Source organism: Phoxinus phoxinus (assembly GCF_949152265.1).
Source record: "Phoxinus phoxinus genome assembly, chromosome: 14".
NCBI classification, from domain to species: domain Eukaryota; kingdom Metazoa; phylum Chordata; class Actinopteri; order Cypriniformes; family Leuciscidae; genus Phoxinus; species Phoxinus phoxinus.
Window position 1 is genome coordinate 16,243,387 of NC_136889.1, and position 17,078 is coordinate 16,260,464.

General features: G+C 39.2%; 1 protein-coding gene across 14 annotated transcripts in view; it reads left to right on the forward strand.

Annotated features, from left to right (window-relative positions):
- Positions 1 to 17,078, forward strand: part of tacc2 (transforming, acidic coiled-coil containing protein 2) — a 60,919-nt gene that overhangs the window by 27,192 nt on the left and 16,649 nt on the right. For all 14 annotated transcript variants that reach the window (XM_079636373.1, XM_079636372.1, XM_079636368.1 and 11 more), the window contains 2 exons: positions 13,479 to 13,606; positions 14,414 to 15,830. In XM_079636373.1, coding sequence (XP_079492499.1) covers positions 13,479 to 13,606; positions 14,414 to 15,830 — 1,545 coding nt within the window. The remainder of the gene's footprint in view (positions 1 to 13,478; positions 13,607 to 14,413; positions 15,831 to 17,078) is intronic.

Here is a 17,078-nt window from a genome sequence, read left to right on the forward strand (position 1 = left end):
TGCAGAATACAGTGGTTTTACGATCTGGACACTTTAATCATGATTAAATTGTATTGAAGTTTTACATTAGTAAACAAAATGTAAAACCAAGTGGCATCTACAAGCAAATGATTCTAGACCGTAGGACTAAATTCACTTGTAGACATATTTACTGTTAAAGGTGCTCTAAGCGATCTCGCGCGTTTTTTAGGCCCAAAAATGTCTTTTCACATACCGCAAACATCTCCTCACTATCCGCTAGATGCCTGTCCCCTGAACACACTGTAAAAAAACGCGGTCTTTGCAGAAAGCCCAAGCTCTACAAACAGCAGCAAAAACAAACTGAGCAATAAACAGAGCAACCCGCACCACGAAACATAACAAACTGTTCCAGCCAATAACCGACAAGAGTGATGAGGGGTGGGGTTTGGGGGGTTATTGCGTGGATGAGGAGGAGGGAGGGTCTAGCTAGCCTCCGTTTTGTTTGATAATAATTCAAACATCAACAAGAGGATACGCCAACCGAGATCGCTTAGAGCACCTTTAACTAACTGCCATCAAGGTGATTTTTACTGGTTGAAGTCACTTCCCCTCAAGTTTACACAGATGTCTTAGCAGAGCAAATACAGGTGTAGTTCAGCACATATGATACATAACATGGATATGTTCCAGTAACATTTGACAGTCAGAAAGTGTTCAAATACTAGTAGACAATTTTCGAAGAGCTAGCTTTAAAAGCATAAGATAACTCCCTTCGGAGTTTCTCCAAAGCCACGCCGCCTCCAAAACACATGAACGCGTATAGCAGGGAGCAAACAAAAGCATCACAAGAGACTACCTCATTTCTCACGCACATAACATTACAGTAATAATGAACAAAAAGGGTGCTTATTTGCCACATTTTTATTTTATCTAATGCAATGACATTCAGAAATTGGCACCCAGTAACATCCCAGTATAGTGAAGGGAAAAAGAGCACCGTTCTTCGGATGAGACGTTAAACCGAGGTCCTGACTCTCTGTCGTCATTAAAAATCCCATGGTATCCTGGCCAAATTTGCTCACTGGCCTCTGTCCATCATGGCCTCCTAATCATCCCCATATACTGATTGGCTTCATCACTGTCTCCTCTCCACCAAAAAGCTGGTGTGTGGTGGGCGTTCTGGCGCAATATGGCTGCCGTCGCTTCATCCAGGTGATGCTGCACAATCGTGGTGGTTGAGGAGATTCCCCCTTCCATGTAAAGTGCTTTGAGTACCCAGAAAAGCGCTATATAAATGTAACAAATTATTATTATTATTATACAATTTACAGCTTGGCCTAAGTGTCCAAATACTTTTTGCGGCCACTGTATTTATGCTATAATTTCATTCTAACATATGCATAAAAATCTTATACAATTGTTGCAAATAAGTGCTTTGCTACTATTGTAGGTGACTCATTTCCATTTGTGTACATTGTTTTTTGTTTATACATCTATCCGAAACTATGCAGTGTTTTGATAGAGAGCAGGATGACTCAGCCACGTTGACAGGCGATGAGCTCAGCTTGCATTTCTTTTATCAGACAGCAGAGGGCGATCATGTATGTTCATGTGTTTCTTTCTGCACTGGACCTGAGCTCTGCTGCCCACTGCAGCACAGTTTGAAAAACACACGTCAGAACAGGCATATAGCTTGCAGTTTTGATATAAACTGTTCTACACTGTAACTATGGCAATCTTATCTACCCATAAAAGAAAACAGAATGCATATTACTACTAACATGCACCCTTTAGCGATATGTAAGGCACAGAGGTGGACCTTCGAGTGGCAAGCTATTGTATCAATATTTGTACATTCTTGACAGTGTACAGTTCGATCAAATTACTTGTCTAATTAACACTTGACCCCTGTTACTGTAAATCAAACTGTAAAAAAAAAAAAAACAGATCTACGTTATATAAAGAGAGTGTAAATATGCACAAACAATGGACCTGCTTTTCACACTTCTCCGCACTGGGAACCAAATCTTAAAATCGTATGTGTATAAACTAAAAGCAGCATTTGCATAATGAGATTTCTTTCAGAAGTCCCCCACCATCCAGCCACATTAAAACTGATGTCCTGAGGCACCAGCTTGATGCATCTCAACATAAAACTTCCATTAGGGGAATGAAACTGGTACCAAGGGCATTCCTCCTTTATCTTTTCAGCCTTTTCTCTTTCTATCTCTTTGGACGGTCATTTGTAGTATGTATGATTTAGTGTATGAGTTTCCAGTATTTAAACACACACTAGTTCTGGTTTGTAAGACATGTTCAGGTAAACATTTACACATTTGTCATGGCAAAATGTAGCTCAATATATCACACTCGATATAGTTCAATATATCAAGCTTAATATGTGCAATATATCACACTGGTGGCAGATTTAAGGGTTTGAGAGTCATAGCAAATATGAATATTTTTCCCAGACCAAAGATAAATAACTGATTTTGCTCTCTTTACTCCTGTTCTATACTTGATGCTGTAAGTAAGTTCAACCTAGATACAAAAAGCCCATGTTATGAATCTTTAAAAAAAACTGCCTTTGCAATATCTTTCAGTGGCTGAACCACTTAAAAATGTAACTTTCAATTTCCTGTGCCTGAGCATAGGATGAACTTGTCAGTACACACTACAGACTCTCTCTGTATGACAGCATGGTTGTAAATGTCTTTCATGATAAAATATTTTTTTCCCCATCACTTTTGCTCTTTAAAATCAGAGTGAGAGAAAAGTAGCCCCTGGTTTCTGCTGAGATGAAAACAAATGCAGCATATAGAAGATGCTGTTGAACACCTTCAAGCCATTTGTACCCGTTTGTTCAATGGTGGAGGTTTTTGCTTTCTTTGATCATTTTATATATTTAAAAAAAAAATGTTTTGGTAGTGGTTTGTCATGCATGAGTATTTCAGTTTTTTTAATGTGGGTTAAAAGGCAAATGGATCACCATTTTCCTTGTTACCTGTACCTAATATTTGTGTTTATTTTAATATACTATTTTTTTTAAATCCAGTTTCCCATTTTTTACATTAAAGCTGCAGTCCGGCACTTTTTTGTGTTTAAAAATATCAAAAAAGACATTTTTGATAAAAAACTTAACCAGCCAGTGTTCAAAACTATCTGCTTGCCTTACCTCGATTCAAAACGGTAAGCTTGTAATAATGATTTTAATTCCAGTGGTACTGGTGGATTTCCGCGGGAATTTCGAGCATGTCTTTGCGTCATTACGTCACTTCTGTACACATAGAGAATGAGTCCCGGCTAGTCGGCTATATAGCGTGTGTGGATGATGGTGGAGATTTAGCTTAGCACTTGGTATGGCGGATCCCTAAAGTTTAAAGCGACAATCACCAGTGACAACTGGAGATTCACCAGTTGTAAAACCCAAAAGACTTCGGACTTCAGAGTGGCTACAGAAAAAAAGAGACTGCAACCGAGCCCAAGCTAAAACAAGGATAAACATCGACAGGGCTTTTGAAAGGTGGCGTGAACTCCGTGTTTTAAAAGGGGTTCGAAATGTATGTGAATAAAATTTGATTATATTACAGTTTTAAATAAGCATTTGATTACACATACGTGTGTGTTTTTTATTTCAAAGAGGAACAGTTATAAGGAACATTAATTTGTTGGTATGACAATTAGAATTTATACTGCACAGAAATGAAAACTGAACTACAGGTAGCCCTAATACACATTAAATGTAGTCACGCAATAATGATGTAGTTAACATTAATAATTTAAGAACAAAATATATTTTTCACGTTTTGACGTGATATAAGCAATCGTTAGATTTAATCAGCATGATATAGCCTAGCCAACTGCAATGCTTCCCCCCACCCCCCGAATTTGGTCAGAACAAAAGTGAATGTTACTTACTGTTCAGATGACATTTACCGATGAAAATTCTAATGTTGGTTATACACTTTCAAAAAGTATACTCTGAGATTGCTGATGACAGTACAGTATCCACAGCGACGCGGCAGCGACATGTTCTCCTCAATACATTGTGTTCATCCGCGCTGTTTCATGCCGATTTACTACCCACGCACAGTTAATAATTCCGCGAATAACTGCAATTGCAGATTTCGAACAGAGATGGCGACAAAGAGGAAAACCGACGGACTGCAGCTTTAAAAAAGAATGCAGAAATACATTAAAATAAATATTTATGACTTTTGAATTTTATTTGTTACTGTAATTTGTTGTTTGACACACTGTTGGACAGTCTTTCTTTAGAAAAAAAAAATGCTTTATGCACTCTTTAATCTCTTATTTCATAATATATTTTTAATTTTTTTGTACAGTTGATTTATGTCTTCCTTTTTTTCTTGAAGAGTCACTGCCCACCTTTTTCTTATTTCTCTTCAGAAAAAGCCCCCAAGCTCAGAGTTTCAGGTTCATCTTAATTTAGCTAATAATTGTTTCTTCAGAGATTCATAATCATGTCGTATACAAACACAGGAGCATAACAAAGCTTCGTTTAACTTTGGGGGATGAAACCCTTCCCTACTTCGTGTCCAGTCCTCAGGCTCCATAAGTGAATGGGCAGATCTGTGCGAAAATCTCTTTGTTCTGCTTTCTCATGACTGAACAATAGATTTGTAATCCTCATGTTTCAGATCCCCCCACCCAATGTCCCAATTTCCCACAACTGCTGCTGTCTCATGCTGTAAATCAATATGGATTAGCTCGACCTGTATGAATTGCTGCTACCCCCCTTCAGGCTGACAAACTCTTTTCTTTGAGTTGTCTCTCATTTTCATGCTCGTTGTTTTCGTTCTCATTTCATTTTCCAGATCACACCAACAATCCCTTTCACAACATATCCATTGAATTTGTGAATGTATCTGTTTCTGTCATTTGAGAACATCAGGACTGATGGCTGCTTTCTGTCATTACCCCTTCCTGTTCTCAGAGGGGTCGATAAATCATGACTTTGACCTGAGCAAATAGAAAGATCTGAAACCGTTGAGAGAGCAGTAGTAAATCTGTAGCAGGAAGTCTGTTGTACATGCAGTTAATTTATGCTCTATTGGTTGATTTTATTGGATGTTGCTATTAGATACATAGTCTGTTGATTTTGTGATAGGCAAGTATTTTAATGTTTCAATGACCCCATCAGAACTCATTTGACAGACATTTTTCAAGCTTTAACTCTCACAAAGTAGAAATGCACTTTATAGAAATGTCATGGTATCAGAGAATCCATTGAATTCATTGAATTGAATGTTTATGTAAGTAATGTAATATTTTGAATCTGTGATGCATGTTATCATGCTGAAATTGTATTTATTCTGTAATTAATTTTCATCAGATGATGAAAAATCGCAAAGAATGAAACAAATACTGTGTTGAAGGGATAATTCTCCCAAAATTTTAATTTCTGTCATCAATTATGTTGTTCAAAACACGTATTACTTTCTTTCTTCTGTGGAACAGAAGAAGATGTCTTCAGAAATGCCTCAGTGTTTTTGTCATACATTGAAAGTCAATGGGCTCCAAAGTTGTTTGGACCCAACATTATTTAAAATATCTTCTTTTATGCACAGAAGAAATTAAGTCATGCAGGTTTGGAAGACCCTAAAGAGACCATCAGGGTTAAGTTTCTTATCCAATTAAGTTTCTTTAGAGAAATCTACTTTGACAGGGGATGGATGGTAATGTGATTTAAGGGAATCACGAAATAATAGGAACACAGAGAAACAGAGAAAGGTGTTGCATAACAAAAGACAGGAGTGACCACATGCCTCTCTCTTTCTGTGTCTCAGCGTGTGAAAAAGAGACCTGTGTATTTTGGTTTGGCGTGTGGTCGGCTATTGTTTGCGTTCGCTGTGCTGATCGGCCACAAGAGAGCTCAGATCGACAGGGAAAAGCTGCTCATCTTTTAAAGCACTCCGGTCCCTGGGGAGGTATAGCGAGAGAGCGAGAAAGAGAGAGAGAGAGAGAGAGAGAGAGAGAGAGAGAGAGAGTTAGAGTGGGAGGGGTTATGGAGAAAACCAGCAGCCACTTTGCCAAACGCCACAACAATCCAATGAGAAGACGGAGTTGCTAGAGAACAGGAGCATCGCTTATACCCTCCGTTCTCTCTTGCTCACTCGTCTTCGCATCCTTCCACATCTCTACCCATCAGGCTTAGCAGTTCCTGTTCTATTGTTGTCAAGGATACGCAGAGAGATACAGCATCCCCCTGATGCAATGTAGACAGGGACGGAGAAGGAGTCAGAGAGAGCGAAAGGAAGTGATGCTGAGTGCTGAGTGTGGGTCACCCGTATGCCCCTGATGCCATCTGCTCCGGCTCTACTGCAGCGAAGAAGCGCGAGTCTGACGCCAGCCCAAGGGCCCTCAGGACGAGAGACGTGGAGGAACAGGAGGCGCAGGTTGGGGGGAGGAGGAGGAGACGGGTGCCAGTGGAGATCATATAGCAGAGGATGGGAGCAGTGGAGTCCGCTGAGAACGGACAGCCCCTCTGTCCATCTCAGGAGCGTCCCGAGAGCATGTGAGTAAGAACCAGAGGAGAAGAGAAGGGGGTTCTTGATGACCTCATTGTCGTCGCTGGTGTTGTTGTTGTTCTAGTACCTGGCTCGCTCACCTGGTTTGAGTCTCAGTTGAATGCGTGTGAGTATTCTTTCAGCTTGTGAAAGGAGAAGAAAAAAAAACATTCAGAAATATTTGTCAGAGAAACGCCGATCACAAAGGAGGAGGGGATTGTTATTGTTTTCGTGATGTCACAATAGGACATGATGTTTATGTACATTTGCCGTTTGATGGTGGTAGTAAGGCTCTGGTGTATGTGTTTCTACATATTGATGTGTGCGTTCCAGTCTGGCGGGCTTTGCAGACGTCTGGATGGGGGAGTAATGGCTGTATTTAATAAGGGAGAGATGTGTGTTTTTGTGGGGGATGGAGGCTATTGCTGCAGCACCGAGAGAAGGAGAGAGATGGTGCTGAAATAGAACACTGAAATGTGTTGGAGAAAAGGGGGTGGGGAAAGAGAGAGAGCGAGAGAGATAGAGCGAGAGAGAGAGGAGCTATTTATGTTGTAGACATTCAGAAGAGTAGAATGGCAGTGACAATGAAAAATATGCAAAATTATGTCTGTAAATATGCAAAAAGAGTGGGGTTCTATACCTCTGTTGGTTTGTGGTAAAAGTCTGCTGTAAATCTAGGAATAATGCACCCAAAAATGAACATTCTGTCATTGTTTACAAAATCACATTTCTTTCTTTCTTTTGTGGAACATAAAACAAGATTTAGATTTAGATTAGATTTAGCAGAGTGTCCAAGCCACTCTTTTCCATATAATGCAATTAAATGTTAACCGCAGCTGTCAAACACGTTTTTCAAGGCCAAATTGTAAAACTTGTGACAAATAATTACTTTAATTTCAGTCTGCCTACATAAAAGCCTTCATTTCGCTTCAGTAGACTTTAAATCAATTATATGCACTATATTTTTTTTGATGCTTTTATTGTGCTTTTTCAGTCCTTTTTGTAGCTTGACAGCCTCTGGTCCCCATCCACTTTTATTGTACGGAAAAGAGTTTAATTTTGTGTCCCAAAGAAGAAATGACATATGGTTTAGAACAACATTAGGGTGAGTAAATTGTGAGACAAATTAAATTTTTAATACACTCCTTTAAAAGTGTATATAAACCAAATGTGTCTTTGTTTATAAAGCATATTGTAATAAGACATTATACTACATTTATCCTCATCCCTTTGGCCACAATGGTTATTTTATTGTTGAAACTGACCTTTGTGCAAAAAAAAGCCTGAAATTTGTTGCTCTAGGCAACACAGCTGGGGATGATGAGAAAGTTTGAACCTGCTCTGAGGTCTGTGCTGTAAGTGCAAGTATTGTAGCACCATACAGCGCTGCTCATTCAGCCATGACTAACAGTTTTTAGCGTTTAAAGTTGCTTATGCAACCCCCTTTTGAGAATTCTTACATAACAGTACCTGCATAGTTTATATGGGAGTTTGAACCTCAACTCTAAAAGCTTTATATTAGATTTATCATTTCATGCAGTAGCTCATCAGGACAGAGTGCAATCTGATGGAAAAACAAGCATGAGCTTGAAGGTCATTTATAAAATCTTACATTCATAATTGGAAATGTATATAATATGTTTTATATGAAATGATAAATCTGAAAGTTTAGTGCTTATTATACACTCACATGTTTTAGTCAAATGTTTTACATTTAAAATGTTTTTGAAATAAGGGTTTTATGCTGACCAAGGCTGCATTTATTTAATTAAAAATACAGTAGTATTGTGAAATATTACAATTTAAAAACTGTTTTCTATTTTTATTATTTCTATTGTTGTAATATTGTAAGTAATATTCCTGTGATGCAAAGCTACATTTTCAGCAGTCACACTGAAGCCATACCATGATCACTGACATTCAGTTCTCCTGGGAAACATGTAGACTGCAGGAGATTTCATGCACTGCTAAGCATTCAACTCTGTGAAGGTTGAAACCATGTGACCTGCACTTTCGTTCACGAACAGGATAAAAGCTCAAGTAGCTTGCTTTAAGTTTTCTATGCACAACTGTTTGACTGGCACACGCCGTGGTGGTTTGGGCATGTACTGCACTATTGACCAACCACCTCTTCTGTGACTTCCTAGTTATCTGGAGTGTGCTGTTGTGTAAGGATAATTTTGTCATCCGTGCAGTATCATGGCATGTTCAAAAAGGGCTATCACAGTGGCATCCGGCGATCATGTATCCTTCTCTTCCAAGTATGTGATATCACCATGTGTCCATTAGAAATTCACCCTGTCTTTTGACGGTGTCAAAATGAGTAACATGGTGATTCAGCTTTGAGACGTCCCATTTGGTGATGTGGATGTCCAGTACTATCTCTCCCTGTCTCTCAACACTCCTTAAACCCTGAAATAAACTCAGTGCTGCTGGAGATCTAGCACACATAAAATATTGAGAATATGCCTGAATTATTTGATAGTTCTGGTGGTGAAAGCTGGTACATCCCACTGAGGAACCTTGGTCCTATAGTTTTTATGAACTGTTTTATGGTACTGCAGGATTTCTGACTTGAAATATGAATCATAATTAATATCAAATATAGTCTTTGTTAGCATGATTTAAAGGGATAATTAAGCCAAAAATTAAAATTGTCATTTACTCTCCCTCAAGTTGTTCCAAACTTGAATGAAATTCTTTCTTCTGCTAAACACAATGGAATTGTGGAATATGGAAGTCAATGGGTGCCATCAACTGTTTGGTTTCCCATATTCTTTAAAATATCTTCTTTTGTGTTAAGCAGAAGAAAGAAATTCATATAGGTTTGAAACAACTTGAGGGTGAGTAAATGATGACCGAATTTTCATTTATGGGTGAACTATCCCTTTAAGCATCATATCTCATTTGGAACTGAATCAATGATTTATCAAGACTATGAGAGAGTAACTGAAAATTGAGCTGCCAGGGATTATGACTCTAATGCCTGTATTATATTGCCATGATTAAACTGCTTAATCAGTTCATATAGAAGTTTTGAATAAATTTTAGGTGTTAAACTGCCAAAGAAAGGAGTGATCTACTCATAAAACACTGTGATAGCCATCGGTAATTTTGAGATGTAGATATACATTACTGACTTTGAAAGAAAATATATTGAAGTTTACTGAAGGGACTTGGAATCTGTGCCTATATGCGGGTTAACTTATACACACCAGCACACAGTGACAGTGTGCTAGTAGTCTATTTGGAGCACAGCCAGTCGCGCTCTCCCTCTATTACTGTTTCATTTGTCTCCCTCTTTTGGTTAACCTGTGTCAATACCTCAATCTCTAGTACATTTTGTACCCTCTGGTATAAAAATGAGCACATCACAACCTTTTTTAACCAATGTAGCCTATTTTTTTTTTTTTTTCTTCCCAATATTATTTTAATTATGGTTACGTTTATAATGTGGATTTTAGATGCACATAGTATGATTTAATGCAGGCCTATTGTTAGTGATGTGTTAATATCTTTAAGCAGTTGTGTCTATATTGCAATTTGTTGATCACTCTCCTCTCTGTCACACTATAGCTGTCCTTTCGTTCAGGTTAGCCTTGTTTGAACAGCATTGTGGGTTGTCGTGCTCACAGCAGTCTCTGTTGCTGAACCTAGCAGTGATGTTCTGTGCCAGACGAGCCCGACTGTCTCCAAGCAGACAAACTTGAAATGACTCTCCTCCTCTGTCTCCTTTAGCTTTTCATATTATATTCAAACCTATAATGGCTATTGCAGATGTTTACCTGTTTAGTAGATATTTGGTCCTGAAGATTTGTAGATTTTGATTATTTTAACTTACTGTATTTACTTTACCCCTGTCTGAGTGGCTTTAATAAAAATGATAAAAATGTTCAACAAGATTTACTAATTAAACAGGGATATATATATATATATATATATATATATATATATATATATATATATAATAAAAAATCCCATCATCTAGAGGAGAGTTTCAAGTAGGATGTGGAAAACCCTTTTTTTAAAGCCCCCGAGAGGAACATAAGCTTGATAATACAGTGCTCCATCTAATTCCCCCCAGCAGACGTTTCGGAAATAAATCAGTGTTTTATTTTCCCATACTAGGAAATAAATGAGCTGTATATGCTCTAATAGACTTCCTGTGCATGTGTGGATCTTTGCGAAAGAGAAGGAAATTTGAGGCTTTGTCCAGGATTTTATGGAAGTTGCCAGTGTGTGCGTTGTCTAGCACATGGGAGCATATGTCTAGAGAGCACCGTCACCATGGCAACAGTGTGCTTGCCAGATATGTGGAAACATCACTACATCGGCTGAAATGCTCATTAACTGATAATTATCTCATCGAATGTCATTAACACACTGAAAGCTGCAAAATTAGTCAGGAAGACTTTTAAAACGCACTCCATCTGTCTTTGAATGATATTGAATGTAATATTAATTATATTATCTTTGAATACAAATCTATATTATAATCTAAACTTTACATTGCAACACTTGTAAGAAGTGTGCTTTTTGTATTGCTCTAATTATCTGTCTTTATCAAAATAAAGCATTACACATTGCAATCATTTTGAGTTTGATCTGTACTTACTTAGTGATGAATATTAAAGGGGTCCTAATATGCCCTTTTACAAAGTCTTGATTTTGTTTTTGTCGTGTACTAGAATATGTTTTCATGCGTGATTGTTTAAAAAAACATTCTTTTTCACGTTTTACATTATTACAGCACCTCTATCCCCAGTCTGGCCCGAACTTGCCATTTATTTCCTGTTTTGATGAAGCCCCTCCTGAGATTCGAAATGTGCTGTGATTGGTTAGCTGGCCCAGCTACATCATACATCATAGCTATCATAGCAACAACATAAAACTTATAATTGGAACTGTTAATAGGAAACGTAACTAGAAATAATAAGACATGCTTATAAGTTGTGATCCACAAACAACAGATGGTTCTGACAAAGTGAGAACTGCTCCATTTCAGGAGAAGCTTTTGTGCGTAGCCTGCAATCTCTTATTTTGCTAATAAACTGCTGGATGCGTATCATTAGATTTGGGATCCAAATGTCACATTAGAGGACATATGTGGTCTAATATTTTGCATGTGTCGTAATTTAAGTTGACTCTAAAATGATTGTGAAGATGGACTGTAAAAATATGATTTAGCACCGTGGAAGACCACTACCAATTTGACATGCTCAAATGTGATTCATGTTTGTAAGTATGCACTGGTTCTTGTCAGATGCAGAATTACTCCTACTGAAAAGAAAGAAAATGTCCATGCTGGTCTGGGCTAGTTTAGGCTGATTTGCTGCTGGTCTACGTTGTCTTGCTGGTTAAGATATCTGATTAGCTTCCCATGGACCAGCATCCAAAACACGTGTTGGTCTTTTCAGCAGGGAATGGGTGTGTTCACTGCACTGAAGTAAAGGCGTCAATACATTCATCAGTGTTTGATGCAGCAAAACTGAGTGTATGACTGCAGCCAAAGTCTTTGCTGTGGATTCTAATAGGGCTTATCAGTACAAACAGAGAAACCAATCATATAATTGAGATAAAACCCCTGTTTTTGCTCTCTCTGAGTGTCTATACTGGCATTACATTAGAGTAGGAGAGACTGACTGGGAATTTCAGCTCGGGTAGTAGAAAGTAAGAAACAGAAATTAGGAATAATTAAAAATGATCAGGATATTGTGAAAAGAAAAACAGTTTTTTTCTTTATACTACAGGAGCCAGAGTGAGAAGTCTGCTTCTCTCCTCAACGTGGGGGAGGGAGAACGTGTCTGAGGATGTTAGAGAGAGAGAGAGAGAGAGAGAGAGAGAGAGCCAGCCAAGTAGTGAGTCTGCAAGTGGCGAGTATCTGCAACGGGTTTCATTTGGATAAAGCCCACCTTCACCAAGATACCGGAGAGAGAGAGAACATACGATATAAAAAAAAGGGAGGGATGGGTAAAAGGGAAAAGGGAACAAAGCACACAAAGCCATAGAACCGTGGTGCGGCAGATTTTCGGAATCGGCATTAGGTATGAGGAACGTGTGAGAGTGACCGTGAGCCTGTGATCGGTGGCAGATATGGCAGTGAGCGCGTGGCAGGCTCTTTCTCCGCTGCAGTGGGCTCGCTGGGGCTGGGACTCGCTGCTGGGAGGGACATCCGGAGAGGATGAGGCAGACCCAGCCCTAGGGCTCCTCAGGCGCCTCAGCTGGACCTCCAGACATGATTACATGATCCACGGCAGGCAGAGGTGAGCGTGGGGTAACAGCAGGGAGAGGACAGGGACTACTGCGGTGAGACTGGGTGGGGGTCTGCACATCTGTCTGAGGCTGCGCCTTTGTTGCCGTATTTGGACTGCTGATTTTTGTACCGATGTGTTCACCTATGCCATCACATACTGTCAGATTTGTGTATTATACGCTGATGCCAAGACCAAAAACGTTCACAAACCGAGATTTTGTTGCATTGACTAAATCATTTGTCTTTACTGAAATGGCAATAAAATGTGTTAATTTGAAAATTCAGTGTGATACTTGGTAGGTTAAAATCAAATAATGAGTGAATATAGTGAATGAGAGAGAAAATGGACACCATGGCTGAGTGTAATTTGTGTTTGAGCTGCTGTTATTGGTCTCCAAGCTTCAGGTTCAGATTTCCATCTGTAATAATCCACCAGGGCCTACTAGACATATGCTGAGGCAGGCGTTTGTTTACAAGGTTTGGCACACAATGATTGATTGTTTAATACACTATAGGTGTATCTGAATGTATTTGATCCTGTAATGTAGTTTAAGCTGTGATACGTTGCCTCGTAAATGGATGTTGCTTGTTTGCTGTATCAGTGCTGGATTGGATATGCAACTTCTTTGTATGGAAACAAAACAGACCTGATGTTTATACTTCAATGATATTTTTAAATCAACTCTTAATTCAATATATTCAGACTCTCTTCTGTCTCGTTGTCTCTTGTGTAGGAGCTCAGACTCAGACGGAGCGTTCGAAACCCCTGAGTCCACCACCCCTGTGAAGTCTGCTTCCCCACCACTGCCCCCAACAGAACACCCCTGCACCAGCTCAGAGGCATTGTCCCCAGAACACACAGGTACGTTTAATATCTTCATTCCATCACAATTCACACTACAATGATCTCATGTCTAGTCAAATAGTTTTGTTTATTTTCTGAATAGCTTCAGCAGGGTTTATTAGGCATTGAAATACTTAAGGCGAGGCTTAGATTGTAGGACATTGAAAATATAGTTTGTTTCTTGTTCTGAACAAATTTAGTAATTTTTTATATAAATTAAAAATGACAGTATTAATTAGCAGAGAGTGTAGAGCAACATAATATACTATTCTTAACTTTGGAACCCAAGACATGTTAGGGAAAACACAGAAGATTATCTAAGTAACTATAGCTAGAAATATAAACTAGATCTAGACTATATTATATGCTAATTGTGGGTGTCAGTTTGAGCTTTTTTGGAAACAAAGAGATGGAGGTCCAATTAAATTCTTTATTCTATATTCATTACTTCAATTACATTTTTATTTTTCCCAGTGTTGTTTTTTTTTTTTCTTGCTCAGATTTATTTTCCCAAAAACAAAATGCCTTTTTTTACTTCCATTAATCCCTGACTTGGAGTACTGTAGTCTTTGTTATCAAGCACTGCACTCGCACTCCCTCTAATGGAAATGCAGTGTATTGCTGTTGAAGGTATTTTCAAAAAAGAAGATAAAGAAAAACTAACAAGCAAACTTCTTTTGTACTCTATACAATAAATTATTAGTCTGAATTATTCAGTTCTTTAACTTAAAATAATATCAAAACAATCTGTGAGTACTATTCTGTGATGTGCTTTAAATAATTTTTTTTAAATCTATAGTAACATGTCATTCTCCATCTTCACAGCTTCCACTGCTAACATCTCTGCCAGTGAAGCTCAAGACCCAGTACTTACACCTGCCAGTCGCTCTCAATCTACAGTCTTTGATGAGGACAAACCAATAGCTGCTAGCGGTGCCTACAACATAGAGCACTTAATCGTTACTAACCCCTTGCCAGAATCAAATTTTGGGTCTGGACCATCAAGCCGAGCGCCTCTCACCCGCTCTCTAAGCCTACAGTCTGGTGAGTTAGAGAGCCCAGGAGACAAATCCTCAGGAGGAACCTCCGACAAACCCATTCACCCACGAACAGAGTCCTTCAGTATAGGCACAGAGAGCGCTCCGGGAACCCTTCGCAGAGTGAAGAAGCCCCGTCCAGGTTCACTAAAGAAGAAGCCTCTTTCCAGGCAGAACTCAAACCCAGAGCATTCCTCCCCTAAAACTGTGTCCTCTAGCAGCACACCAGAAGAGAAAAAGAGAGGGAAACCCCGTCCTGAAAGTCCTTTGCAAACCCAAGAGAGGCCTAGTTCTTCTCCCAGCCCTAGTCCTAGTCCTGCTGGTACCCTACGGAGAAACAGAATAAAGTCTCGAGTTGAGAGTCCTCCACCTTTGGCTGAGGAGATCACTACCGCCTCAATATTAACTCAAATCCAGCCGGAGCTTCCTAATCCAGTACTAGAGGCTCCCACTGTCCTAGACGAGGAGTCTCCTATCCCTCCCAGTGCCTCCTACAAATGGGATCCGGACAACTTTGAGAACATTGACCCATTCAATACAGGAGGCAGTAAAGTAGCGAACTCGCCGGTCTTAGGCAGGAAAGCTGACTTTACATTGGTTTCAGGCACCCCTGTTGCTGTAGAGGAGCCCTGTGCCCCTTCCCCTGCTAAAGAGCAACCCTTAAACATTGAGGAACAACCAATCGCCAAGCGTCAACCAGTCAGACTGGAGTTTGACTATTCAGAGGACAGTGGAGAGGCGTCACGCAGTGCTCCTCCTCCCAAAATCCTGGGCAAGAAACCAGGTGCCAAGATGCCCATCCGAAAGCCAAAACTAGGGATTAAGAAAGCCCCTCCTCCCCAGACAGAACAGCTAGACAATTCACCTGTTCCAGCACTTTCAAATGACAATGATGATATCCCAATCCCCAAGGCGTCATATAACTTTGACCCCAGCAAGTGGGATGACCCTAACTTTAATCCGTTTTCTTCAAGCACGGGTGTCCCGAACTCTCCTCATCTGTCTAAAGGATCCTACAGCTTTGATACTGACTCCTTTGATGATTCAATCGATCCCTTCAAATCATCTAACAATATGGGGAACCCCCCAACGAAAGCTGCCTCTTTTGACCAGTCCAACAATGAGAATGAGAATGATAACATTGTTGAGTTAGAGGATCACAACCAGAACAAACCTGGCAAAAACAAAAAGAAGCCCCTTAAATCGTAAGTCTGCACTTATAATGAATCAATTTTCATTTCAAATTAGGTCATAATGTGTCTGCCAATCATCCAGTGTAGACCAGTAAATTCGATTACACTTTCTTGTATATATTTCTGAACATGTGTGTATGTGAGTGGAGTGGGTGTTAGTAATTGATGTTTGTCAGCCTCTGTCACATGTCTGTCTATTGATCTCATGTATCACAGGAAGTCCAGCAATGTCTCTTCTCTGTGTTGTTTCGTGTAAGTAGAGAGATGTAGGAAAATCAACATCAGAAATAATGTAGATTAACATAAAATGTCACTTTAACATGTTTTAACTCATGAGCTCACCATCAATTGTTTTAATCATTCATTTCGATACATCTGACTGATTTCACATCATTCTTAGTCAGTCCTTCCTCTGCTCCATGCCTGATATTATCCAATGAGAATGTGTTGCCATCTAGTGGACCCACCCAATAAGTGCAGTCGATTCCAGGAACATGGGCAGAGGACAAGTTCTGATGTGCAAATGTGCACTAGGCTAGAACACTTAGTCAAGAAAACATCGTCTGATTTTGCTTACAGTGTACACGTGATCCAATTTGAGCTGTGTTGAATACACTTCTTCCAATGAATTAGATGTGAAGGTTGACATCTTATCTCTTAATCTCTGAACGAATTCCTTATCCAGACAGAGACTCAATTCAGAAATGTTTCTTCCTTTAGAGATCTTCCCTCCTGAGTAGTGGTTAACACACTGGTGGATAATAAACATTGCAGGTTTTATTACGTGTAAGCAGAAACGGTGACCTGAAAAGTTGACAAGTAAATATTTTTCTGCGCTTTTGAGCAAGACCCCCTGCATTAATGCAGCTATTTTGGAGCAGTTTTAATTTTTTTAATTTTTAGATTAATTAATCTAATATATATTGCTCAGCTGCAGACTTTCCCTCCGTAGTTCTTACACAATTCAAGGTTGTTTTCAACACAGATGTTTTACAGGAGGAGTTTAAGCAATACTGCTGAAATTAAATATTTACATCTCACTTACACTATGAAATGGGAGCAAGGTCAACATGTTACATGTGTCATTTTCCTAGGTCATTGAGCAATTTATCAGGGGCAAAAGGGATTAATATTATCTGTGAATGTGTTAAGGAAGAGCATCTATTTTTGTATCTATTTCCTAATTCGCAAGCACACAAAAAAACACTGCACAATATAACATTCATATACACCACTAATAGAAGAGTAAATCATAATGTA